Here is a 26,613-nt window from a genome sequence, read left to right as displayed (position 1 = left end):
TTATGGAAAAATCATTGCTGCAGTGAATTCCGTGTTGACAATGCTGCAGAAAAGAAGATGGATTAAGATAGTTGTGAAAATCTTAGGCTTAGTAGGCTGCAGTAATGGAGAAATAGCTTCAGTGTTTTTAAGCCAAGCAAATATCAATACAGAACTTCCGACATCCTATGACTCAACAGCAAATTTAAGCAAGTTAAGTGCAGCTCTTTCTTCATCACTAAGCAAGCTACTGGACAAGTGCCACTAAGCCCCAAACCTATTACAGTTATTGATTTACCTAGGTAAATTACAGCGCAAGCTGAAAATCATGTACATCCACTTCAACAAATGCAAGGTGAAAATCAAGAGAAATTATACGGGAGAAACTTCAGACCCAGTCCACTTCCTGAATTTAAGGTTACACTCCTCTCTGCAGGTTAAAACAATTTTTTTTGCTATAATTTGCATAGCATTTTCTGTAGATACAATTTGGGAGTGTTTTGTTTTGTTTTGCTGAAGCCCTTTCCCATTAAGGTATTTAATTTCTCCTGTGAATTTCAACACATGGTCAGTTAACTATGTAAGTGAGTCAGAAAATATGACAATTGCTATCCTAAGGAGTGACAGTACAACAGGAGCCTTTTGTATCCAGAGCAACTCAACACATTACTCCCTTAATTGACTGGCAATGAAATAAAAATCACTCTGCAAATCATGCCCTACCAAACAAACAGAAGTCAGTTTAAATCAAATGAAAACAAGTATTTCCCTACTTTTCCACTATTTCAGTCTCAATTTTCAAATACCTCAATGAAGCAAGATACAACTAGTTAAGATAAATAGCAAAATGAGTTTCATATCCTCAAATGTATCTGCTGCAGAATTTGCTTACAGTTGGAATTAAACCACAGTGAATACAGAAGAGAGTTTTCCAAGAGAAACTAGATTTAGCTACATAAATGAGTTCTCACCAAATAAGACAGCCATTGTCAGCAAAGATTGAGGGGTTTTAGCTGTAGGGAAAGAACAACGGGGAAAATTTAGACCTAGGATGTTTGCCTAACAGAAGTGACATGGAGTGGTGACTTATAGAACTTACCCTAGTACCCAGAAAGGTCACAGTGATCATGTTATTTAGGTAAAAGAATAAAGCTATAAATTTTTTAAAACTTTGTGAATTTGTTGGTTTTGCTAATGCTGCCTTTGTTAATAATACCAAAGTTGATTCTAGTTAGAAGCAAAATCCCCAAATAATAAATTATTAATCCAGATGTCCATCTAACTGTTTTTTCTTTTTAAGCATCTATGACTAAAACTTAGTACCGCTTGAGAAGATGTCATAGAAAAAGTGAAGTGACGTAGGGTAAGGCAAATCATTTCATGAGTTAGGATTTAAAACAGGTCATATGAATCAAAGCTGTTGATCACTTCCACCCTGATGATTTTAAGAGCACCTGAAGGTGATTAATTTAAACATAGATGTCTTGAGGATCAGACATTCACAGAACAAAAAAGAACCAGAATAGGATCAGGCAACAGTGTGAAGATATAACCACTCTGCAGAAGCATAAAAAACCAAGATAGCCACCTCAAGGCTTATGATTTGAAACTCTGTCTCCTGATGGGGCTGGAACAAACAGCAGTCCTAAATCATGGAAGAATTCAGTGAGTCCAAAAATTTCTCCCTGCCCCCTTGCATAAATAATTTATCAAAGGAACATGAGAACAGCCATAGATGACAATATCAAAGGTTCACCTACCCAGGAGTCCTGTCTCCAACAGGGAAAGTAGTATCAATAATGTGGGAAGGAATATACAAATGAGACAAACATGCAATTGTATTTCTTCTGGCGTACATTCCTAGCTTACAGCAGTTTGCAGCCAAAATAAAGGTAGTATTGCTTCTCTGAAACTCGCAGCATTCTCTTTTGTTTGCTCTTGGTTTTGCACCTAGTGTCTTGAAGATGACTGCAGCAGAGTCTGTTGCAGTCCCTTAAAAGGAGGGCAGGACATTCCCCTGCCTCAGAAACTACTCAGCCTGATCCTGGGAAATGGATGTCCAGAGGTGGAAGAGAGCAAGAGTGAAGGAGTCAGCATTGCATGCAGAGACCACTAAGAGGGGCAAACAAAAGCAGGACCACATAGGTGATAGGTGTCTCTTCATGGATACTAGAAGAAACTGCATAGAGTTTACAGCGGCTCAGCAACTCATTGAACAGATTACAACCAAACCAAAGGAGAAGGACCTGTCCCACAGAAACAGAGGGAAAGGTTATAAATTTATTTTGTGTATTCTTTCTGACCAAGTCAGTTTAAGCACCCTCTGAAAAAAAAAAAAATTTAGTTCAAATTTCAACAAAGTCTTGCTTTATTCTACTTTTAAAATCTTCTGTCTCTTTTGAGGACTTCCTTAGAGTTCAAAGCTCTAGGTATGCCTACCTAAAAGTTAAAGTCAAAATAGGAGCCAGGTACAGTCCTCAAAGGGGCTTTACTATCATCTTTTGTTATCTTTTATCAGATGCTTTATCAACACTTCAGCAATAAAGTAAAATCTTATGGAGACAAATGAAAGCATTGTAGAAGCCTTAAAGTTTGTTGTATGTGTTTATTTAAAGTCTCAATACTAATCTTTCATTAACACAGATATTTCATAGAATTAGACTAAAGAAGTTGATGAACAGGTGCAAGAAAACTAAATAACAAAGCCTTCTGCATTTAAGAGGCAGCTAAGTATGCAAATTTTATTGTTTAAATTAAAATGACAGTTCCCTCAAATTATAATAATGATTCCAAGTTCATATAAGAAAAAATTGTATCAAGGCTGGGGACGGATAAAGAATTCTATAATCTTTCTAATTCACTCTACCAAATGCAATTAAAACTTATTAGATTTCTAACACTTCAGCCTCTGTATAAAACATTATTCTGGTAAAAAATTAAACACTGAACTACAATCTACTTCCATTTTCATGAGAAAAATATAGTGAACCAATTTACCCAAGCCATCAGAGTAGAAGACATACCATATTTTAGGAAATTCATTTCCATGCACTGGAAGGACTACTATCCATAGAGATTCACAGCAGCACTACTTTAGTATTAATAAATAAGTGACATTTACCAACGAGACAGTGGGATTCAGGAATCACCAGTGAGATCTCAGTATAGGTTTGCAGGTGCCATTAATTGTTGATAGAATTTACGCATATACTTTAATAAGATATCTTCATTAATCTGACAAGTTTGCCATGACTACAGAAATGGAGAAATTACACAGAACACATAAAGCCCAAATTTACTTTCAAGGCTGCAGTTGAATATCAGCTAGTGAATAACAGAAGCCTGTTATGCCAACCATGCCATTATTTCGCATTTATTTTACTCACATAATGTAGGGAAACAAAACCAATCATCAGTTATTAATTTTCTTCTACTATTGATTCAAACTACTTTGTAGTTTTGGAAGAATATCTCATCAGGAGCATATGCAACAAGTGCTATGTGGTCTTTACTGACTGCTTGTGGCTTTTTGAAAACTCTTTTAGATGTTGGGTTTAATTCAAGAAATCCTACATGATTCAGTGCCCACTTATCTGATACAGAAAAGTAAAGATGAAAATTGATTTCTTAAATAGCTGATGTGAACTCCTTCCTTATGTTCTTAGTCACTGTGATTTCAAATGCCTTCAAGTGTTTTCAATTTCTGCATCTTTCTACACCTTAGCACTTTTGTGAATATACTACATCAGTATACCTTTTAAATTCTTAACAACCAATAGTCTTTATTGGCTGAAATTGTGCATTTCCACAGGAAATACTCTGGAACAGGGAAGCTGCCACAGCAGCTGTACTGCCTGAAAACCTGAAGAAAGCCTGGCTGACATGTCCCCTTTCCAAACCTCATACTGCTCCAGAGCACCAGGAACTCCACTCTATACCAACAAAGTCTTGCTGGGTGTTAGATAACTGCTTAGCCCAAGTGTACAACAAGCTCTTGGTCCCTCAGAGTACCCCTTTTGTAGGTGTTGCTTTGCTCCCAGACAAGACCCAACTTGTTTCATCTGAGATAAAAATAAACCAAGGTGCAGTTCATTTCAAGGATTCACCGCCAAAAAGCAGCATGGATGAGTCTGCATCGGGTTTGTATCTCTCTAACCTTTATAGTTACTCCAACATTATCCCAGATGGCTTTATGCTCTCAAACTCCATCACACGTACCAGGCAATGCAACACATGGCTTCAGCCTCATGGTCTCTGCTAGACTACAAAACCGCCTTCATTGTGAACCTAAAAATTAATTAACCTATGCATACAATGTCAAGAGGAAAACACAGGGCGAAGTTCTGTGCTGGAGATATGTCCAGTCTGCTCTGAAGGGTCAAAGTCTGAAGAATGTAAACACAAGCCATTCTGTACCTCTAAGGCTTGACAGCTGGGGATCAGTTCCTGGAACAGATGCATTTAGTAGCAAAGCTGTACCTATTAAAATATGTTGCTCCATACAGACTAGCCCTTATCTTCCCATTGGTGCCACCAATATGCAACACATGTTTTCCTAGGCCTCAGCAGAGAGAACAGCCTTCTGTTACTGGTACTTTTCTAAGCCAGTTAATTTACCAGACGTGTCAGCAGCAGCAGATATGGAAGGTCTTGTTTACAACTTGATCACCATTGTACAGCTATAATTACCCATATGTCATGCATAATAAAAATAGGTTTTTAACATAGTATCTGTGTATGTGATTATTCAATCAATAATTTATTGATTATGAGTTATTTCTCTTCAAGACTCTTGCATCTTCCAGCCACTGGCATGAGCATAAACATTGAGGGAATTCAGACTGCGTGAAAAAACATAAATCTGAAATTCCATAACTTTCAAGTATTGAGCAGTCAAAAAAATATTTTTAACTTTATGTAGGACAATGCACAGGTAGGTTTTATGGCTGTCCTTCAGAAGGTAAATGTGAGATTCAGTTTGGTTCTGGTTTTGAGATATGCAGAGCCTATCCTTATTCTAGTATAGAAATATCTATATAAAAATCTGCATGTGTAGATATATACACAGATAGTACACATACAGCATATACATATAGACAATGTCTTCCTGATTTTATTTTGAGAAATTACGTATTCTAGTGATAAAGTAATGGAGACTGGAAGCTGAACAAAGAGTTATCTATGCTTAGGAAATAATACCAAATTATTTTTTTGTTTTTCCACAGAATTATTATTTACTAATTACCATAATGCATCGTGGTCAATCACTCAAACCTACAGAGCAATGACATCAAGGTCAAATTTGCTCATTCTGGAATGTTTAGCCAGCTTCCACAGATTAGGAAGTGAGAAAAATGCAGTCATGGGCTCTCTCTGTTATTACTCCATGGGTGACTGGGATGTGACTGCCCTTTGCAAATCTGTTCTGAGAAACGGCTGCTCTGATTAACCTGGTGGAATTATGAGACCAGTGACATATGAGAAAGGGCTTTCTGAAAAGATCCAGACTCAGAAAAATATGGGGGGGGGGGGGGGGCAGGGAAGAAGCGGTGTGTTTGTTTTACCCAGATAGAGCAAAACTATGAAACTTACCAAGATCTAGGTAGATGCCCGGAACAAATGAGTTGAGAAAAAACATAAGAATAACACATCCCAGCACAGCCAGGCATTTGACGAGAAGAATTTTGTCTGTTATTTTGTGCTGTAGACAGGGAGAAAAAAAATTAATAACTGTATTAAAGAAGTAGCTATCTGTTATGCATAGATTTCCCAGAAGTACATGTGAAGAACAAACTTTTGTTCTTGTATAGTATATTGCTCTTCAGCATAAAAAGAAATGTTCAAACAGTTTAAAGCTTTACCAAAATACAAGTAAGTCTCTGTTCTTTGGAAGTTTGTCTTTTATGCAACACCTAGAAAAAAACTGTAAAACCTAACAAGAAATCCTATTGGTTTTCTTCTGTTTCCGTGTGACGCACAGGATAGTAATGTCCCAGTCAAGGACCTGAACTCCCAGACACAGGCCTGGATTCATTAGTGATGCCCATGTGGTGGAGAGGATGTAACATGAAATTAAGCCCATGACAAAGTTTACACCTTATCAGACTCAGCTTCAGCATAAAGACTTAAGTGGTGTTAATGTGTGCACAGCAAGGAGAGCAGGATTTATCCGAGCATCTCCACTTGAATAATAAAGCACCCGTGTCACAGTGTAGTAAATCAGTCTGTATTTGGTACATCAGCAAGAGTGTACTCTATCATCATGCATCATGGTTATAAACAAACTTTTGACATGTTCTGAATCTTTCTGGTCATGTATTAAAATTTTAAAAACACACTGCTGAATCATTTACTGATCTTTTAAATGACATTTTTCTAAGGAATAGAAATATAAAACCTACCAAAACCTTACAATGTGGTTCAGTAACTATGTCCCACTGAGAAACCAGCCTGCCTGCCAGCATTTCTGCCATCATGAGAGATGTTACGTTCCCTTCGGATTCAAAGCACATTCTCTGTATAAAGGCATGAGTCCACGTACTCTGTTACTGAAACAAAAATTTCCATCTACTTACTTTTTTCTGGAGTTCTTGAATATTTGTTTCCCAGTTTTTATCTTCTTGTGAAATTTGCCTGAAAGAAAATGACACCTGCATTTTTTCCAGAGTTAAATTAGATCTCTGCCAAGAGTGCTGGCTTAAATCTCTCTCATAATATATAGTTCAACCTTTCCCTGGTACAGAGTAACTCATACCACAAAAAAGCCATGGCCTTCTTACAGCCAACAGCAAAATTCCCATGAGCATTCACTTAAGACTGCACTTTTGTAACACACTCCACTTATACACAAACCCCTTGATTCATGAACAGTTCCACAGGCTTGGAAGCAGGTAGCCTCCAGAGCACAAACCTCAGTATAGGATCTGCCTATATGAAATATGTAGTCCCCTTAATAGTTTCAGGAGCTGATGTATGGCCTCCTGCGATAAAACAAGGGTCATGTGCAAACATCAACAAGTCAGAACACATATATTTTACATTTGCATTTCATAATGAAGTTTTTAAGATCCGATTAACTTCATTGTGTTATAAGCATAGTCAGACCTCCAGCAAAAAGCCTTGGGGTTTACAGTTCAGGAGCACTGTTGTAAATGTTAATGAATTTTTACTTTGCTGTAAATGTACAGTGCTGGAGGAATCCTGACTTTCAAAATCACATATACAATTTTTATTTATACTTCAGAAGTGTCATCTTTAGAGTGTCATGAAGTCTGATAATCTGTTGTAATCTTTTTAAAAGGTGATTTTGACAGTCTCTTTTGTCTTTAAGTAGTAATACTGTTACTTCATTCAAAATGCACGATATCAGTGAATTCTGTAAAAAAGTCTCCTGCTACTGCAATAGTTAAAGAAATTGTATTTACATGTTCTTGCTCATACTGCCTATGTAGCATATTTATTAATAACAATTAATCATTTCAGTTTCACTTTAGTCAATTCATTTTCAGAGTGTTTATAACTAGTATTCTCAGTCACCAAATTTCATAGCATAACAGCTTTTATTTGTGGAACATAAAGAAAATAAGTTTCACAATTTTGTAAGATTTATTTTATAAAAACAATTTCTTTTCTATACATAAATAGTTAATTAACCCTGCACTCAGGTTCACACTGAGGATTAGATTATGAAATTATTTTAAAAAGATTAATTCACTGGTGACATATTTTTTCAAATTCAACAGTTCACTGAAGAACACTTGAATAGTTCAGCAAAAAAAAATTACAACACTTTACTACACTGAAGCCACTATTGCAGGGAAAAGTCTAATGAAATACTTGTGAACTTTCTGAAACAAAACTACCTGTAATTCCTAGGGCTTTATATTTAGGTCATATCAACACTGGTTTTCCAGGCCTTACATATAAGTTTTGTTCTAAAAAACCTTGTGTTTTACTGAGATGGAGAGTGGCACTTCATATCTGTCCCAACATGCATCCAATCAAGAGATAACTGAAAACAGAAGTCTTTTCCCAGTAAAGATCCCTAAAGACTTCACTTTTAGCTGTGCCTAAAAATTACTGAGTCTTTGGCTCATTTAAGCAAACAGAAGTAATAACTCTGAGGTTAGCAAAGCCACAGTATCGTTCCTGGCCGTAGACTAAGATGAGCGGGAGAAGGGAGTAAGACTCATCAGCCCTCACTCACCTGTGAAACGTCCTCAGCTTCTTCCTCAAGAGCATCTCCAGGGTCAGCACCTTCTGCATCAAGAGGCATTTCACAGCAGTTTCCTCTCTGCTGGCTGGGTTAATGCGCTGTGCAGTCAGTCTCCAAACATAGATCTCATGTTTCAGCTCTAAAACGAAGCAAAATCACTTATCTTAAGGCAGGTATAATGCATATCAAACTAGAGATGCAAAATACAAAATATGCTCTGGACTCAAAGTTATTTAAAATTATCAGAATGGTATCCCTGTAATTTTATATTGCTTTTACTATGTATTTTGCAGAGCTGAGGGGAATAAAAAAAATAAATACAAAAGTTTTCAAAAAATTAAATAAATTAATATTTAAGTCCTTTTCCAGAGAAAAAGTAGGATTGTCTTCAAACTCTTGCAAATGTCTTCCACAAGCTTTACAGCTAAAATTGTATCACATTCATATTTCATCAGAAAATAAACAGCCAATATACATTATTATACTGCTAACAAGATAATAGCCTTTTTGTAGCTGGGAATTACGGCAAATGCTCCTTCACTGTATTGAATGGACAACAAGTTTCCATTAACTCTACATTCATACAAGCAATTTTATCAATGTAAGCCTAAACTGAAATTCCACACTTACTCACAAATATCATTTATCACAATTTTAAAGGTTTCTAAGAGGATTTAATTCTTCATTACTGCTTTTCATAAACACAGCTATCATCACCTGAATGCAGACCTGAATGACATCTGATCCTGTCTAAGTACAGTCAGACTGATTAACACTTAAAGTCGGTCTCTAAAATCTTGTAAGGACTTTCAACACTTTTTGATTTATTTTTTTCCTGTATTGTCAGGGCCTTGGAGAATCATTGAAAAGTATGTGTTCCTGTTCAGGAAGGATTTTAGACTGGACATGAGGAAAAAAAAAAGCAGCTTGGATTTTCCAGGAAGTCATTAAAAAAATAAAAGTCAGATATTCATTCAGAAACTGTCTGCACAAATGCTTCCTGATGAAACAATAGGATGTTTCCTCAGCCTTCTCTTCTGTTCCCTTGAATTTCATGTCAGTCAAGACAGCGCATCAATAATTCAGAGGTTAGTATTTTAGGATCCTTGTTCAATCAGCAAATTATCTTATGCTACGAAATAGATGGGGAAGTCCCTGCACCATGTATATAAAATATATGTCTGATATATTTAACATATAATAAGATGTTGTGAGCTGGGAGGTTGGTCTTTCCCATATGATGAGCAAGACAAGACAGAGAAATGTTGGAATGTGGCTTCCTTGCACACTTTTCTGTGCAACTCCTCAGGCAAAATATTTTTCTTTCAAAAGTTTCCTGAGCCGTTTGGGGTGAAAGAAGTATTTCTATGATCCTACATGCTGCCCTAACCTGAAAAACATAGAGATTTTGTATTTAATGTAAGCAGGTGAGGAGGGAGAATACCCTCAGTCGGTGAATGGTCCTTTCTGTATTTCTTTCTCACGCAATTTTCAGGTCAATTGGACAGTAGATTTGGGAGTGTTTCTCATCAACAGTCTAAGAGAAAGAACATGGTTTTGATTTTTTCCCTGGCAAATTTGTATGAAGCAAGATTATCGTGTCTGCGATCTTGCTTACTGATATTCTTTTCTGCAATGCATTTTCTGATCCTGTCTGCAAATCCCTCCTCCTTTCCAAGTGAAATTTCACCTAGGGTTTTACTAATGAAGGAAAGTTGAATCTCTCATCATGTAACCAAGATGCAGATCTCCAACGGGTATTTTTGTACAAAGAATATTTATCTACTCTCCTTCAGAAAGAGGCAGCTAGCATGACTTTATGCATGCCACAAACAAACCCACAGAGTGGAAAGCACTATGCCTTGTGCTGCACATTCCTGCCCCATGTCTGAAGTGCCACAGGGTTAATCTCCACATTCAGTGAGGTCAGTCTGGTGCTTTTTGGTGTGTGTCAAAAAAGTACATGCATGCTTTCATATGGTTTTGGCCTTGCCTTCATGTACAGCAAGTACATGCTTGGTTGTTCAGTCACTAATTTTCTAAACAGCCCAAGGATGTGGGCACCCACATGTTGTGAAATTTACTTCAAAGCAAAATGTCCTTTGAAAAACAGAACAGTCAATGCATCTTTTACACTGTGACTCCTGTTGCAGTAAAAATTTGTAAGGAGGTTTTCTAAGTCATTCCACATATGTCTCTCCTCTTTCTCTTTCATGTGCACTTTCGTTGTAATAGACCGTTATGGCAGCAGGTGATACATAAGTAATAATAGTAGGTTTTGTTTTGAAGGAAATACAATGCAGGACCCTTGAAGTCAGTGAAAATCCTGAACCCAGCCAAAATCCTTTGGGCCTTTCTATACTTTTACTATTTTCAGGCAGCAATCTCTAGAGTTTGGGAATATCTTATTTTTTATGACATAGTGTGTTATACATCACGGACAAGGTCTTAATGCAGCTGCAAGGTCTTATCAATCACTTTGAAATTATGGCTGAGGCAGCATAAACAGACCATTTGACTGCCCCTGAATGGAAATGCCTCACATCCATTTCCCCATGTTCATAAATTCCTGTCCCCTCCTCAGATGGGATCTAATGGTCATGTTACACCAGAGCAAGCTCACTCCACACTCCACTCACACATCCAACAAAAGCCAATCTGCCAGGGTTTTGCAGGGTTGGCTTTAGGGTGGATCATCCTACTAACTAGTTTATCCTACCATTCCTAGTCTATTGCTAATTATTGAAATGGCGTGTGTGACATTTACCTTTCATGGCAGTTTATCATTAAAGCAGCTAAATTAACATTTAACTGCAACAGTAGTAGCAGTAGTTGAAGTGGTATAAGCAAGGCGAAGTGTAGTATGCAATTATCTGGAGTAAAAGAAGACAGGAGATGTGCAGCTCAGAGAGGTAATTCAGATCATTATGATACTAAAATCTTTGTGAACATGGTACATTCATACAGCCCACAAGGCAGCAGAGCAATATTCCCAGTGCTGTTATTTCACAATATTTTTTTTTCCCAGAAAGTCCATTTGCAAGAAGAAAGTAATAATTTTTACCTTCGTTCTAGGATCAAACAAAAGAGCAACAAACATGTAAACCCTATGCTACTAATCTGTTCTAGCTTTGTCATTTGTCATATATTACCATGGAGTCCACAAATAAGATATCCTGGACCTATGGAATTTAATGGAGTTTCAGCTATTAGCTTGAGCTCTGACATTTCATGAAACATTTTCTGCATTTTAGAAAATATTGTTTCATTTAAAAATGCATATTCTTTCTGCAATCTGGCAGTTATTGTCAGATTGATTTTTCACTTAGAGTGATCACATTTGCTTCCACCCGACTGCCAATAACAAAGGAGACATCCTCAAAAACTGAGTGTAATTAATTCCCAGCCTCAGAGTTTGAAGAGGCCAGTCTTGTTAATTGAAGATACTTAGAAGTGCATGACCAACTTTGATGAGATTATAAGAATTACCATAAAATGGCAATTTTTAGCTTGCAAGTGCACTAAATATATTAAGTACCTTTTTGCAAGCAACACAAGTTTCCACTGCTGGTCTGTGACTAACAAGATGCAAAGCATGTCCTTCTGAATATGTTTTTTTGATTTCTCCACTCGCTATTATACCTTAACTTTTATCAGTAAAGAAATTATTCTTCATAACTAACTTCTCAGAACAAGAAAATCTCTTTTAAGTGTTAACTAAAAAGCAAATTAAGTTCCATGAATAACAACTTAATCTAGTAATACCCATAACTTCTAGTAATTTTTAATATCCCTGATATTACACAATAAATCCTCTAAGCTTTTTTAGAGAAGCACAGAAAGTAATTCAGAAAGGTGAAACCAAGTGTAGGAAGAATTCAACTCAAAGGATATTCCAGCTTAACAATTAATGCCTCTCTCCCAGGAGAGGGGCATAAGGATCTCATTCTGGGGAAAAAATAAATAAAGGAATAGCTGAAATGTCTTTGTCTTTATTCCTTTGAGTAATCCAGTTTATAAACCATAGGTAAAGGTAAGCAGAAACATAAATTTTGCAGGGACTTCAAAAACACAACAAAACACACTTTGCCCTATTCAGCTAGATAGTTGCCACGGAATGCAAGAAATCTGCATGATGCTGCATAAAGCAATACAGAGCATTTATATAAGCTCTTCAACTCACAGCCCAGCAGCTGGGGCCCTGTTTGGTCACCTTATGGCAGTTCAGATGCCCAGTATAGGATTGCATCTGTTGCACAGGATTTACAGGACATCCTCATCCTTGCAGCAAAGCAGCTGGAGCCTGGACAACAAAACTACAGAGCTCAGACCGTGCCACACACTTAAGTCACCTCCCAGGAGTTTTCTGGGCAAGATGGGGCAGGCTGCAGCAACCCCAGGAGTTATGGCTGTTCAGAAAGATGCAAAGAAAGTATCATTCTCTTTCAAAACATCACTGGAATTTTTCCTCACTGTGCTTTGCGTTTCCCCCTGTAATTTTAACTACTGAAAGAATCTACAACACCGCAAGCCTGCCCCAGCATATCATAAGGGAACAGTCAATTTAATACCTCTATGATGGCCATGTAGCACTCAGTTGGAGTAATCTTCAGATATTAGAGAGTTAGATTTCTCATAACATTTCAGGATGGTTTATGAAGACATATTACTTTTTGGTTGGTTTGTCCCTGAACAAGGGATGGGATTTCTCTCAGGTGACACAGGCTCTGTTCTTATCTTTAGATAAGTCAGATTTACAGCACATAGTTATTTCAGTCCTTGTGGTTTTACTCCTTAGTTTACTCTATTGCCGTTCCCCATGTTTTAAAAGCACAGATCTGACTACATCTAGGTTCAAGGTGCACTCATTAGCAATCGCTTAATGTGACCACAATATTCTTTTCTGTTACACTGAGAATGACACAGGGTCATAGGAAGTAGAATCAAGTACCTAATACTCTAGTGTAGTTTGTTTCAGGAAGTTTTCATCAGGTTAGATGAAATTTAGAAAAATAATTCTGCTTTATTCAAACTGTAAGATTTATCAACAAAATACAATTTAGCCAATGTTTTCCATTAAAGTACAAATCTCATAATCTCTGTTCAGTTCACTGCTGAAAAGTGAATAGATATATTCCAGTCATTAAGCGTTTTGCACCAAACATAACTACTGCTGAGGTCTTGAAAATATCAAGGAAAAGTAAAAATTAAAAAAGAAGAAAAAATAAAAAGCAGCTGCTAACAAATGATATTTCCAAAGTCCTATTAAGGAAACTAGACACAGCTTCAAGGTGACAACTCCCATAATCAAAAAGATAGTGCCTTGTCTAATGCTTTTAAGAGGGCAAAATGAAGGGCAAAATAATTAAGCATGCTTCAGACTCACAATATCTTTTAACAACTGGTTTAAATTTAAAAATTATGACTAATAATTTCAGCTCATTTTGATAAATAATAATTTTAAAATCTTTCAAGGTCACTTTTATTTGAAACATCATCATAGTAAAAGCTCTCTGCAGAAAATGGTTACAGTGAAGATGTTACATTAACATAAATTGTTTTCTTTAATTCTGTATATCAGGAAAATCTTATCAGCTTCAGAGCTATCAGAGCAAAGTGAAAAAAATTTGTCATAGCTTCATCAGAACACTGTCAGTGATAAAGCCAGGTCTTGCCAGCTACTTTATATTGGTGTAATCATTCTACTGTCGTGGTATGCATACAAAAATCCAGGGGGAAAAGGGCTGCAAAAGGAATTGGAGGTAACACTTCCTAAGATTTTACCTCATATCAGTGATGTTTCAGTACTGTTTCCTTCCATGGGAAATGTGTACAGTAAAATTGTGAAGTGTTGCTCTATTGATTCAAAACGCGAGTGAATTATACTGTCTGCACAAGGCAGGTAAAGTAATACTACAGCTTCCTTTTTGTGATGGCTATATTATCAATTCACTAAGCAAATAATAGGAGGTTGTCATATTTCCTATTCTGCAATGTTAGAATACTATTTTTATCATCTCAAAACAAGAAAAGACTGAACAATATTTTCCTTTTTCCGAGGGGAATACTCCATCAACTGTAAAGAAGTACAAAGGACATATACAGGATTTTAAATATGTTTAAGAATATATCTAAAATGTTTAAGAATATAGAAATCTTGAATCTGTATAAAATAACCACACTTATCATTTCTGATCGTTAGAAAAACTGTTGAAGGCGGAAATAATAAAAGACAGATTTTATTTTCCATATTTGCAAACATAAAACCATGATCCTTGTGGGTCTTGTATTATCCAAAAAAGGAGTATACACAAAGTCCACAGTGACCATAAGGCAGTGACCACAGCCCCTGAAATTCTTACAGTTCTTTAAAGTAAAATATATAATATGTACTAGAAAGATATGACCTTAGATCTGAAGATAATTCCCAAGAGACCTCCATCTTTTACTTTAGCATGCTATAATTCACAATATAAGTTAAAATGTTAATGAGTCATTTTTAATATATACAATTGGACTGCAGAGAAGGTGGTGTGGGTGGTGGAGGGGATCCTGTTCCACATTGTTCTTTAAAAATGCTTCCTATATATTTCCATTTATTTATCAGTAGAGTGCAATGCATATTGCAAAACTGCCATCCAGACTAAGCTTGGAGTTGGATGCTTGAAAATATCTTGAAATATCCCTTTCTTTGAAGATTATTCTTTGCATAATCTGCCCGCTAGTTTTCTCACCTGAACCAGTGTTCAAGTGAGGATGGCCAACTGCTTTCAAGTCACATAAAAATGCCAGTAGTTCCTCACTGGCTGTTAGTGAAGTACCTACATAGGTACAGACGCACCTTAGGACTGAAATTATCAATGTATGTAGTCCAGCTAGGTACTTGACATACCTCTCACTGATTCTAGCAAGAAATGTTTCCTATGTATACAAATATGCTACTAACTGAAATAGGGCTAAGGACTGTTCTCTGACCCCAGGCAGTAGCTGTACTGATGCTACGTAACACCTTGCCCCTGGTCCCCTCTGTGCCCCTGTGGTTTCCTTGTGACCCTGGATATTATTATTATTATTTTATGTGGGCTTTTTCAAATCCAAAGTGCCTGAAGCAGCATTGCCATTGTCTTGCAAGTCATGACAGCCATGTCACGTCTCCAGCGTTAAACTGAAAGATTGTCCATCACACCGCAGGATATGGTGTGAGGGCACACATGACTGTTAGAGAACATGCATGACTGTTAGAGGACATAGAGGCCACCAGGGCATCCCGTGCCCTGAGAAAACAACAAAACGGTTAACCCTTTAACCACAGCCACGTGCCTTGGAGACCATTTCCCCAGCATCTCAGAGCTGCAACAGTAAGGGGATTCACATGGACAAAATAAGACAGCACTGAGCTACACTTTGTATTTAGCTACAATTACAATTGGTGAACTCTGTGCTTGGTCAATTGTGCAGCACAAAGTACTACAGCGGACATTTGTAGTCGCTATGGAGCACAGAGGGGGAAACTCACCAGACACTAAGTGCTAAAAGAGTTTTCCAGTTTTATTTTGTTGTCTCTTTCGACCTTCACCTTAGCTGCATCAACCCTTTGACTTTGACATGCAAAATGAAGCGTGGTATGAGCAACACTTACTCTAAGTCCAGGAACAATGCCTGGACATCTTGAGTCTGCAGCCAGCATAGTTCTGTCAGTTGCACATGTCTGACAACCCTCAATTATCACTCCCCTACTTCTTTCCTCTCCTAGACTTTCTACATTTCCATTGCCAGTTTTGTATCTCTTTTTGCCCTCCTCCTCTCATTTATCTTCTATTACAGAAGCAGCTGTAAAGATCCACATGGAAGAAAGAAACAGATTCACTCATTTATGTGGTTACCACGTTTCACATTGTGGGGAAACAGCATTGTGCTTTCACACATTAAGCACTTTACACATTTCTGTGATTAATTGGAAAATCTCTTCTGTTGTAGGCTTTATATACTGACTATCATATTACTATAGCAGTGTTTTCCCAGCTGCTGCAGACAGTGAACTACACCAGAGGGAATAATATTCTCCCCCCTCTCCTGGCAGCATTACTCTCGTTTCAACAGTGGGTCTCTCTTTCAGTCAGTGAAACAATCAGGAACTGGAGCATACAACACAGGAGAAATGGGGAGCTGGTGCCAAATCAGTTGTCGTGCTCTTCCTTCTTCTTTGGAAAAAATAGCAACACTACTAGTTAGCATTGCACCTAAATCCACTCACTGTCCTTGGGACAGCAACCTTCCCCAACACTGAGGGGTCCACATCTCCACAGCTTGATAGCTGAGAAACAACAGTGTATTGTCATGCTTCCGGGGATTAAATAATGTATTAACCCTTAAGGGAAGTAAAAACTTTGGTTTCAAGTTTTGGGGCTTGGGCGTGGAGAACAATAAGTTTAATTCCTCTTACACTCATGCATTATCATTTCCCCTTGTATATTCTTTCAGGAAAGTATGTATATTCTTTTTAAACATCCTTAACTTGCTACTCTAATCCTAGCATCTTTTTCTGCATCACACAGACCAAGGCACAGGTTTATTAGCTAAAAGTAGCACGGAAAAAAGAGTCCTCAAAATATCTCTTCATTCGTAAAAACAATTTAATTTTCTCTCTTATGCATGAGTTCTTCAGATTCTTTTTTCTTTTGCAATATGCCTTGCTTCGAGTTACTGCAGGTAGATATTGGCTTCTAGAGAAAAAGCATGTTTTTTCTGCTTTACAGGTGCTATAGCACAGTCTGAAAGCCAACAATTTAAAGACACTGGTAACACACAATTTGAATTAATCTGCTGATTTATTATCAGAACAACAGTATTATCTGTTCTTAAAATTAGTGCTTATCCATTCTACATAATTTATGTAGCCCAAAGCAACAGGAAAAATAAAATCATAAAGCATATGGCATGCAGTGAAAAATTATGGGGAGAACAATGTATTAATTAAGTCTCATACATCTTGCTTAATTGCTAATTGGGGGCAGGCTGAGGGAAGACTGGTATTTAGCTGATTAAAACAGCTGGTTTAAACAAGCTGTTCAAAGTTATCACAGAATCACTGCAACCCGAAGTGGAAGGAAACCTGAAAGCACCTTGGACCACATTCTGCAAATCCAGACTACAATAGCTACCTCCTAACTGAGCTCTGTTTGTTGCTTTCTCTTCCTCTTTCACAGAAAATTTCAATAGAAAATTTAGTACTTGCTCTAATTAAGCAGATACTGAGTAGCTTCACAGCAGTGGAGGAGCAGCTAATTACAAGAAAAAGCACATAGTATACCGATTTGGAGTTTGTTATATCTGAACATACTAAGCTGCAAGGAAGAAAGATTACTGAGAGATGAATTCAGGGAAATATAGTCTCTTAAAAGTTTACAGTGTTTCAGTGGCACAAATATTATGTCAAAGAATAAATTGTATTATTCAAATTAATCAAAACATTGTTATGCATACTTCATTTATTAAAAATCCAAAACAAGTACCAAAAATTTTATAGATGAAAGAAAAAAATAACTATTTTATTTTCTCAAATGTATATTCACAAAATAATGCTATTATATCAGAGTCAAAATTGCTCAAAGATGGCACAATGTATTTTCTGACTGTTTAGATATTATTCATCTCAATACACCTTGCAAGGTTGCACTTTTAAAGATAATTTAAGCATACAATAGCTCTAGTTATTCACGGAAATGTCCATGAAACTATGACTTTTATTAGAAAATAAGAAAAGAATAAAAGCAAATTAAACCTATTTGAATAAGAAAGTTTGGAAGTTACAAAAAATACTGAATACCAAAGATTTAATAATATAATTCCAGCCAACAAAGAAAATTACTTTTTTTTTATGATGTATAATTATGAAGGGTTTTATCTGAGAGATTGCAAGAGTTACTTTCCTCACCAAGAAAAAGATAATTCCTTTCCCAAAGATGATCTCTTCCACAAAGGGTTCTCATTATTGAGTCCTGCATAGAACAGGTTGGAACTAGTTCTGTACTTAGCATTTTGATACAGAATCATAGAATTGTAGAATCGTAGAACAGTATGACTTGGAGGGGGCCTTTAAAGGTCATCCAGTCCAAATCCCTTGCAGTGAGTGGAACATCATCAACTAGACCATCTTACTCAGACCCCCATCCAACCTGACCTTGAATGTTTCCATTAGGATGGGTAGGGGCACCTACCACATCTCTAGGCAACCTGTTCCAGTGTTTCATCACTCTCATCCTTATTATCTACTCTGAATCAACCCCAGCTCTCTCAGACTGTCCTCAACAGGGAGATGTTCCATCCCTCATTTTTGTGGCCCATGCAGTCTATGTCTTTCTTTTGCCAAGGGCTCCAAGGCTGGCCAAGTATTGCAGGTGGGGTCACACCAGAGCAGAGTAGAGGGGCAGAATCACCTCCCTAGGCCTGCTGGCCACACTTTTGATGGACCCCACAATAGAGCTGGCTTTCTAGGTTGCGTGTATACATTGACAGCTCATGTACAAATTTTCATCCACCAGTGCAAAGAGAGGAGCAATAGGAAAATGAGCCAGCTCCTCACATGTTCAGATTATGCATTTCAGTAGTTAACTGGAGACAACTTTGGAGTGAGTGCTGTTTATCTGATATCTCTTTCACCTGTTTTCAAGGTAGTAACTTTGACCAGACAAGCAGGAAAATCACTCACCCATGATACACAGTTCACAATGCTTATTTATTAAGTTTTTTATGGATATTTCTTTTAGGTAATGATGCCTGCCCTCAGAAGACAAGAAAAGACCTCAACTTCAATTATTTAAAACTGACAAATTTAAGGCACATCTACGGCTATGAGAGGAAAGAATCCCTTTCTGCATTTTATCACTGCCCGTTTTCAGAGACTTACTTTCTCTGAAGGTATCCTTGACACCCAAGATAAACTTCGAGCTCTTGAATGGAAAATGCTGTAGTGTAAACTGAGATGAGACAGAAGTGTCCCATCTTCTTTATCTAATGGTAAATAAAGTCTTTTCTCTCTTTGACCCAGAAGTATATAGTCAATAGATTTATTTACCAGTTGAGGAGGGCTTTTTGCAGCACCTTCCCTGGCACAAGGCAGGAAAAGAAGATTCTGAAAAACCTTAGTTTGTAGTGTCACAGGGAAATATCTATGCATTTCAGAGTCTGAGCTCACTGTTTCATTTCTTGCTTTCAAGATCAAATCTCTAAGGGCACAGAAAGCCTCAGCTTTTATGCACTGGTCCAGGAATGAAAATGCATCTCTCATACTGAAAAAATATATGAAAGGAAAATTCTCCTTAATTCTCTTAGAAAACAGCCAGTTGATATCACCTCTGAAACATCTCAAAAGCATTTTGGTTCTTAATACTGGGGAAGGCTTTGGCCCTTAGAGCTGAGTGTGCCTTGTGTTGAATGGGCCTTCAAGTTCCTTAAAACCAAATGTCTGCACAAGAGCTAACTTCCTAAGCATTGAAGTCTTTTCACAGAATCACAAGGTTGGACAAGACCTCCAGGATCATCAAATGCAACCATTCCTATCAACCACTAAACCATGCCCCTCAGCACCCCATCCACCCATCTTTTAAATATCTCCAGGGATGGTGACTCAACCACCTCCCTAGGCAGACTGTTCCAGGGTCCAATGATCCTTTCTGTGAAAAATCTTTTTCTGGTGTCGAGCCTAAATCTCCCCTGGTGAAGCCTGAGGCCATTCCCTCTTGTCCTGTCCCCTGTCACTTGGGAGAAGAGGCCAGCTCCCTCCTCTCTACAACCTCCTTTCAGGTAGTTGTAGAGAGCAATAAGGTCTCCCCTCAGCCTTCTCTTCTCCAGGCTAAACAACCCCAGCTCTCTTGTAAGACTTGTTCTCCAGCCCCCTCACCAGCTTCGTTGCTCTTCTCTGGACTCGCTCCTGAGCCTCAACATCCTTCTTGTGGTGAGGGGCCCAGGACTGAACACAGGATTCAAGGAGCGGTCTCACCAGTGCCAAGTACAGGAAGAGTACTGTTCTCAGGTGGAGTACAGGGGGAGTACAGTTCTCTGACCATTCTATTAAATGGGATTCAAGAGACATGGTACAATCTAAACATAAGGAAGAATTTCTTCACCATGAGAGTGGGAAAGCACTGGCACAGGTTGCCCAGGGAAGTTGTGGCTGCCCCATCCCTGGAGGTGTTCAAGGCCAGGTTGGATGGGGCCTTTGGCAGCAGATCTAGTGGAATGTGTCCCTGCCCTTGGCAGGGAGGTTAGAACTAGATGATCTTTAAGGTCTCTTCCAACCCAAACCATTCTATGATTCTATGAATCCACTGTGGAGAGTAGTATCACTTCTGGTTTTTTAATGAAATCTTACTTCAAAAGCTAATTTTCCCTGGAAAAAAAGGGCAAGTCACTACAAGCGGTACTCAGTTTGCCAGAATTATCTACCCATCTTGAACATCTCTGTCACTGAGTGAGAATCATAGAATGATAGAGGTTAGTCACCTTGGACTCTCCTCGTATTCAAAAGAGAGAAGTACAATTTGGGGGGCTGCAATATATATCTTTCATTGCAGACAGTTGTATTAGTCTTTAGAAGGGTTTATCTTTTTCCACAGATTACAAATGTAACCAACTTATTCAAAAATTGTCCTCCCCATGCTTAAGAGACCCCACACACAGGTTCAAAGATGTACAGCACATGAAAACATCTCTTGTGTGGTAAAGTGGAAGCCTGGATCCTAAGTCTTCCGCAGACAAAAGTGGAAAAAACATCAATGTGAGTGAGGAAACAGTTATACTCACGTATCTTACTATAAATCTTGCTAAGAAATTGTAGTTGGTAAATTATTTCTTACCTTGTAAAGAAATCATGAACATTTGAGTGTTATTATTTTTTCACTATTGAAAACGACGAAAACTTCAAAACTGCTGAACAGAAAGGCATAAAAGTGTAAAGAAAAAAGGGGGCCAACATACTCAGCAGCCATTGAAACAGCTTTATCTAGACTACTGAGGTGATCAACCTTAAAAAGACATAGATTGAGTCCTACTGAATTATAAAAAATTACACAGCAGGGACATTTAAGTTTGGAAAAGCCACAGCTGGAAAGAACTTGGAAAGTTCTTCTTTTGATGAAATGTCCTTCACTGACCACAGAGTAGGAAGATTGATGAAAAAAAATCCAGTGGAAGAAAACCAGCAGTGAGGGAATGTGTCAGTGCACTATACTGGTCATAAGGCAAACCTAGGATATTTCTAAAGGTAGGCTGTGAACTCAGCACCTTGAACAGATGTTATTTGTTGTGATACAGAAGAACCTGTTATTCAAATCTATACAAGATATCCCTATAAATTTGAGAGATATTTAATCATTCATGTCAACACCTGAACCTTAGCACCAGAAAAGCACTGATTTCTAATAGTCATAAAATATCGTGACTAAAAATAAAATCTACATCACTATTTAAAAAATTAATGTTCAGAGACTGAAGAAAAGTGAGTACTTCCATCTGAAGACAACATAGTTGTAGGCACTATTCAGTTACTTTTTAGCACAAATTCATGTAGTGAAACTAAAAATGTTTCAACACTCCCACTTACCAACAATTTCACTTGGCTCCTTATTGTAAAGTTTTTTGTTCCAGTAAAGAAGTCTGAGGAAAGGAAAGGAGACCAGAACAACAAGGCAGATTCCAACAAACATATGCCCTGTGAAGGCCGCAAAATCCAGTCCCTGGGGAAAAAAAAATTAAAATCTAGATTAAAAATCAGTTATTTTCCTATATTATCTACAGAGATAAGTATTCAACTATTTGTACTTTAATAAACAATAATAAATCTAAAGCAATAAAGTAAGTTACAAGTACAATATGTGCTGTATTTCATCTGTTTCAAGGAGACAAGCCACATCACAATGAGATTCAGAGAACAAAAAAATAGCATTATGAGTTACTCTGAAATACATTTAGTGTTCCTGACATGGATGGGAGAAAAAAAAGCACAAACGGAAACAAAACAAAAGAACCCATTTAAATCATTAGCCTTCAATTTGATCACTGTAAATTCATTTTGTATCACACTGAATCACAGAAATAATTAAATTTTAATGACTAGCTTTTGTTTTAAACTGATGACAAAATAGATTCTTAAAACAATTCTATCAGAACCAGGTATTCATCTAAACTCACAAATATCCTTCTACAATAAAAACATTATATGTCAGTACTCTGCTTACTTTTCTGCCTATTTAATAAACAGACATATCTCTTCACATTTTGTTTAAATAAGGGGTTCTCAAAAAAGTTAGGCAGAAAATATTAACCAATAGGAGTGAATAGTAACAACCCACCCTAAACCTCTGAGTCAGCCATACTTTGAGTAGGGTGTTGGACTATATCACTTCAAGGGCCCCTTACAGTTGAATTATTCTATGATTCCATACTACACACAATATAAAGGATCAAGGTTAGCCTATGGGGTGAGATCTTCTAAGGCAGTCATGACTAGCCTGTCCAACAGAAGTTGTCCATGGGGGGCTCCCAGGGGAGTTCACATCCAAGTACTCTGGGAACAAGGAACTGTCTTATATTCATAGAGCAGAGGTTGTCTGAATTGGCAATTCCAACAGATCAGCTTTGTGACAATAGGAAAAAAGCATGGTCCAAGCCCTGGGTAGCTCAAGTTGTCCAAACTGAATTTTCAGAGCATCCACTGATTTCCCAGAGACTCTAGGCATGGGATACCCCTGTGCCACACCTACATGTCTCTATAGTGACTTGCCTTTAACCAAACACCTGTGTGCTACCTATAGACCCTTCTGTAATGCTAACACAAAATAAAAACAGCTTCTCATACAGCCTTAGCTGATATTACCTCCTGTGTGCTAAGACTATTTGGAACTTGCTCCTATATATGAGTGTTCTTCTATCTTGTCTCCTACTAAAAGAATTTATGTGAAAAAGTCCCAGCTGAAATGTCTCTGGTTCAAAAAAAGGGAAAAAAATGTTTCTCTATTGCACCACAGGGCATAATAAAAAGACACACGACACAAGAAACTGATTAAAATCATAAAGAACTTTCATAGCCAGATAAAGATTAGTGCTCTTTTGCAAAAAAAATCCATAGTTTGCAGGCAGTTAAATAAATCTCAAAACATAAATATGCAGACCTAGGATTATAATTTGATCCTATTAAAAATATAAGTTTCAGCTTCACAAGCTAAAGAAAAATAACCTTAGTTTCTATTTAAAAGCAGATGCCTTGCCTTTTCTACTTTCCATCCACTAAAAGATGAAACTGTATACTTGTTCATTCACTGGCCTTTCATTATAATTCTGCTACTGCCATTTCTTTTAAGAAATTAGAAAGAAGATTCTTCACGAATCGGAATAAGCTTATTTTAAGAATCAGACAGTAAAAGATGATACTACAGAGGTAAATATCTTTTCATTCAGTTTTCTTACATAAGTCATCCAGTCAAATATCTGACATCTCTGCAAGATAGACTTTACAAGTCAACTTTTCATAGATGCTTAGAAAGACTGGCCTCTGGGTGTCAAGTCAAGATTCAGAGCTACAGGAGACATTTATGTGAAGGATGAAATCAACATTCATAACTTTAGGAAATTTACCAATAGCAATGAGAAAATAATTGAAATTCTTCAAAGTCTCAATGTTTGGAAAACTTGTCCCCAAAGTATATAAAGTCCATGTCTTCCATGTGTTTTCCATTAATTATAGCCATTTAAAACTGACAATAAATCTAATTTTTATATGGCTTGCCTCTAAGATTATAATCAAAAAGAAAAATCAGAAAATTTTGGCCAGAAAAATCAGAATCCTTAAAAGCAAGGTGAACTGGCCTTGGTCTGGAAATTTCTCAGGTATTGACAATATGCCGTTAAACAGCTCAGTAGTATGGAAAATTAGTATTCAAGTTTGTATGGTGGCTAAAGTGACCTAAGGAGAGGTGGGAACCTGAAAGCAATTAAGCTGTAAAAATACTGAAGTTGCATCAGCTGAAATAGCAAAGCCTAAATCTGACTGGAAAAAAATTAACCTCTGAAAAGTGAAATGACTGGAAAACACCTAGTTAAGGAACGATACATTTATTAGTGGTGGTCAGAATATACTCAACCCAGGATTGCTAGGACCAGGAGCATTACTTTTGCATTCAAACTAGTCTTAACAAAAGCATTGGATAGGAAGCTTTTCTTAGGCTGATAGCAATGTGCCCACATCGTGAAGAAGGTTGTCCAGCTACCAGGCAAAATATGCCAATAAAAATTATATGCAGAGATACTCAGGCACAAAACTAATTGCCTATGTAGGAAATTAAAGGGAAAAAAAAACAAACAAACCAGGAACCCTGAGAATCCTCATAAACACTAAACTTTTAACGATGTAATGTCTCCATCATATGTTAATTGAACTTGGATTTAAGGAAGGGCCTTATTAGAAACAAGTTCAAGGATTTGCAGCCACTTGCTTCTACATTTTGAATATCACACCAATTTCAGAGCAAAAACAATTATGCCTTATCACTGAAATGCCACAATGAGAAGCTTCTCAAACAAACAAACAAAAAAAAATACAGCACAAGAAATGTGCTGCTCAGAAACTACTAAACTAATTTCTATATGAAAAGAAAAATCACATCACCCAAGAAGGCAAACTAAAATGCTGATATTAACAGAGAGTTCTCAGGTCTGACTGATAGCTGAAAGGAATTTAAATGTGATGGAGAGCAAAACAATCTTAAAAATATCAGGATTGACACAGCTTTGTGACCTAAGAGCTGACACAGGTGAATCTTAAAAGCAATTTGGAAACACCACCACAAAAGAAAAAAATAATGTCTAGTAGAAATTTTGGCACCATATCCAGAAGCTCAACCAAACTCTTCTAAGAGAATACCTGGGTTGAAATTCAGGATTTCATTAAATCTCATAATATCACCCCATTGATCTTCATTGCCTCCAAGATCCCTGGGCAAAAAGAAAATGTGCTGCTCTGCTACCAGTGCAGAACAGCATTCTAATTCAGCTGAAACAAATCGTTTTCTAACATGGAGCATGCTTATTTCAGGTAACAGCTTGCATGACTGAACTGCTTGTGGTAACACAAGGCTGGATTAAATTCTCTTCCCACCCGCCACTTCTGCCTTTCCTCCCCATTTCCTCCTTGCATTGATCCACAAGAACCAGTGAGTGAAATGAATCCTGACAATTGCCAGCCTTGGACAACTTTTACCTTGCAGCCATGAGGAGGCTGAGGACTACCAAGCACAATCCTTTTCACAAAAGGGCTCACAGTGAGAAACAGACCACTGCTCACTGTGACATTTGGGGCTGAGTGCTTAGCACCAGCCTCTGCAGCCCACAGAACATGCTTTCAGGGAAGGAGAAGACAGAAAGAAAGAAAACTTTTAGAGACTAAAGGGTTTACATTGTGCCACAGATACGAAAGATGAAGCAGAAGAAACAAAGAAGGTGGCACAGTTATTTCATCAGTTGCTTCTGCTCCCCTTCCCATACCCTAGAAAGGGCATTCAATACCTCCACAGAGCCTACATTCAGACCCTGCGTCGCTGTGGGTAACATATTTTATACCTCCAAAACCCCCTGCACTGCCTGGGCCAGGATTCAGCACTGTAAAAACACACTAAAGTGCTCCCTATCTCTGCTGCATACAACAAAATGTCATTTTCATAAACATTTTCTTTTTCATGCACAATAGACCGAAATAGAATCGACACACACAATAGGCAAGAAATAGTTTTCTTCCAGGAGATTACAGTCTGTCAGATAAATACCATATATGCTTCAAATGTCCCTTACTTGAGGCTATGCTGATTGTGTTAAATTTCTCTCATTCTTCTGTCAATAGGAAATCTGAAGATTTTGTTCTAACAAGACAACAGCCTAAAGGTTCCGCTGCCTACAGATTCAGAGCAGAAACAGAGTCGGCATCATTCCTTGGTTTAGAGTTTTAAATGCAAAGCCAAATACATCAATTTCATGTAAGGATGAAGCATCTTACTGTTTCCCTAAAATAGTAATGTTCTGCCATCCTGATTATATTTTTTTACTGCTTTTGGAGGTATGAAATTAACCCCTAGTAATTAAGAACTTTCCAGAGGATATCTGCCATTTTAGACCAGAGAAAAAGCAAAAATTATAGCTAGGTGCAGCAATTCAGGGAGCAGAAAATACTGTACTTCTAGAGAAAATGTCCTTTACTTAACATTTTAAAATTAATAAAATAAGGTAGAGCAAGAGTAATTTATTACTTCTACACTGGCTTAAACATCCCTTCTGGTGGCTGAGATCTCTGTTGTCTCAGGAGGAACTGATCATGATGTCATTTAGCCAAAAATCACTGATAGTCTAACAGTGTTACATGGAAATAATGTTTATCT

General features: G+C 37.4%; 1 protein-coding gene across 1 annotated transcript in view; it reads right to left on the bottom strand.

Moving 5' to 3' along the window:
* Window positions 1–26,613, bottom strand: part of OCA2 (OCA2 melanosomal transmembrane protein) — a 188,637-nt gene that overhangs the window by 74,107 nt on the left and 87,917 nt on the right. Inside the window, exons 15-18 of the mRNA XM_069876050.1 lie at window positions 21,795–21,927; window positions 8,186–8,333; window positions 6,555–6,612; window positions 5,572–5,680 (exon numbers count right to left, since the gene is read on the bottom strand). Coding sequence (XP_069732151.1) covers window positions 5,572–5,680; window positions 6,555–6,612; window positions 8,186–8,333; window positions 21,795–21,927 — 448 coding nt within the window. The remainder of the gene's footprint in view (window positions 1–5,571; window positions 5,681–6,554; window positions 6,613–8,185; window positions 8,334–21,794; window positions 21,928–26,613) is intronic.

The sequence above is a fragment of the Phaenicophaeus curvirostris genome, chromosome 1 (genome assembly GCF_032191515.1).
Source record: "Phaenicophaeus curvirostris isolate KB17595 chromosome 1, BPBGC_Pcur_1.0, whole genome shotgun sequence".
NCBI lineage: Eukaryota > Metazoa > Chordata > Aves > Cuculiformes > Cuculidae > Phaenicophaeus > Phaenicophaeus curvirostris.
This window is presented reverse-complemented; position numbering and strand designations above follow the sequence as displayed.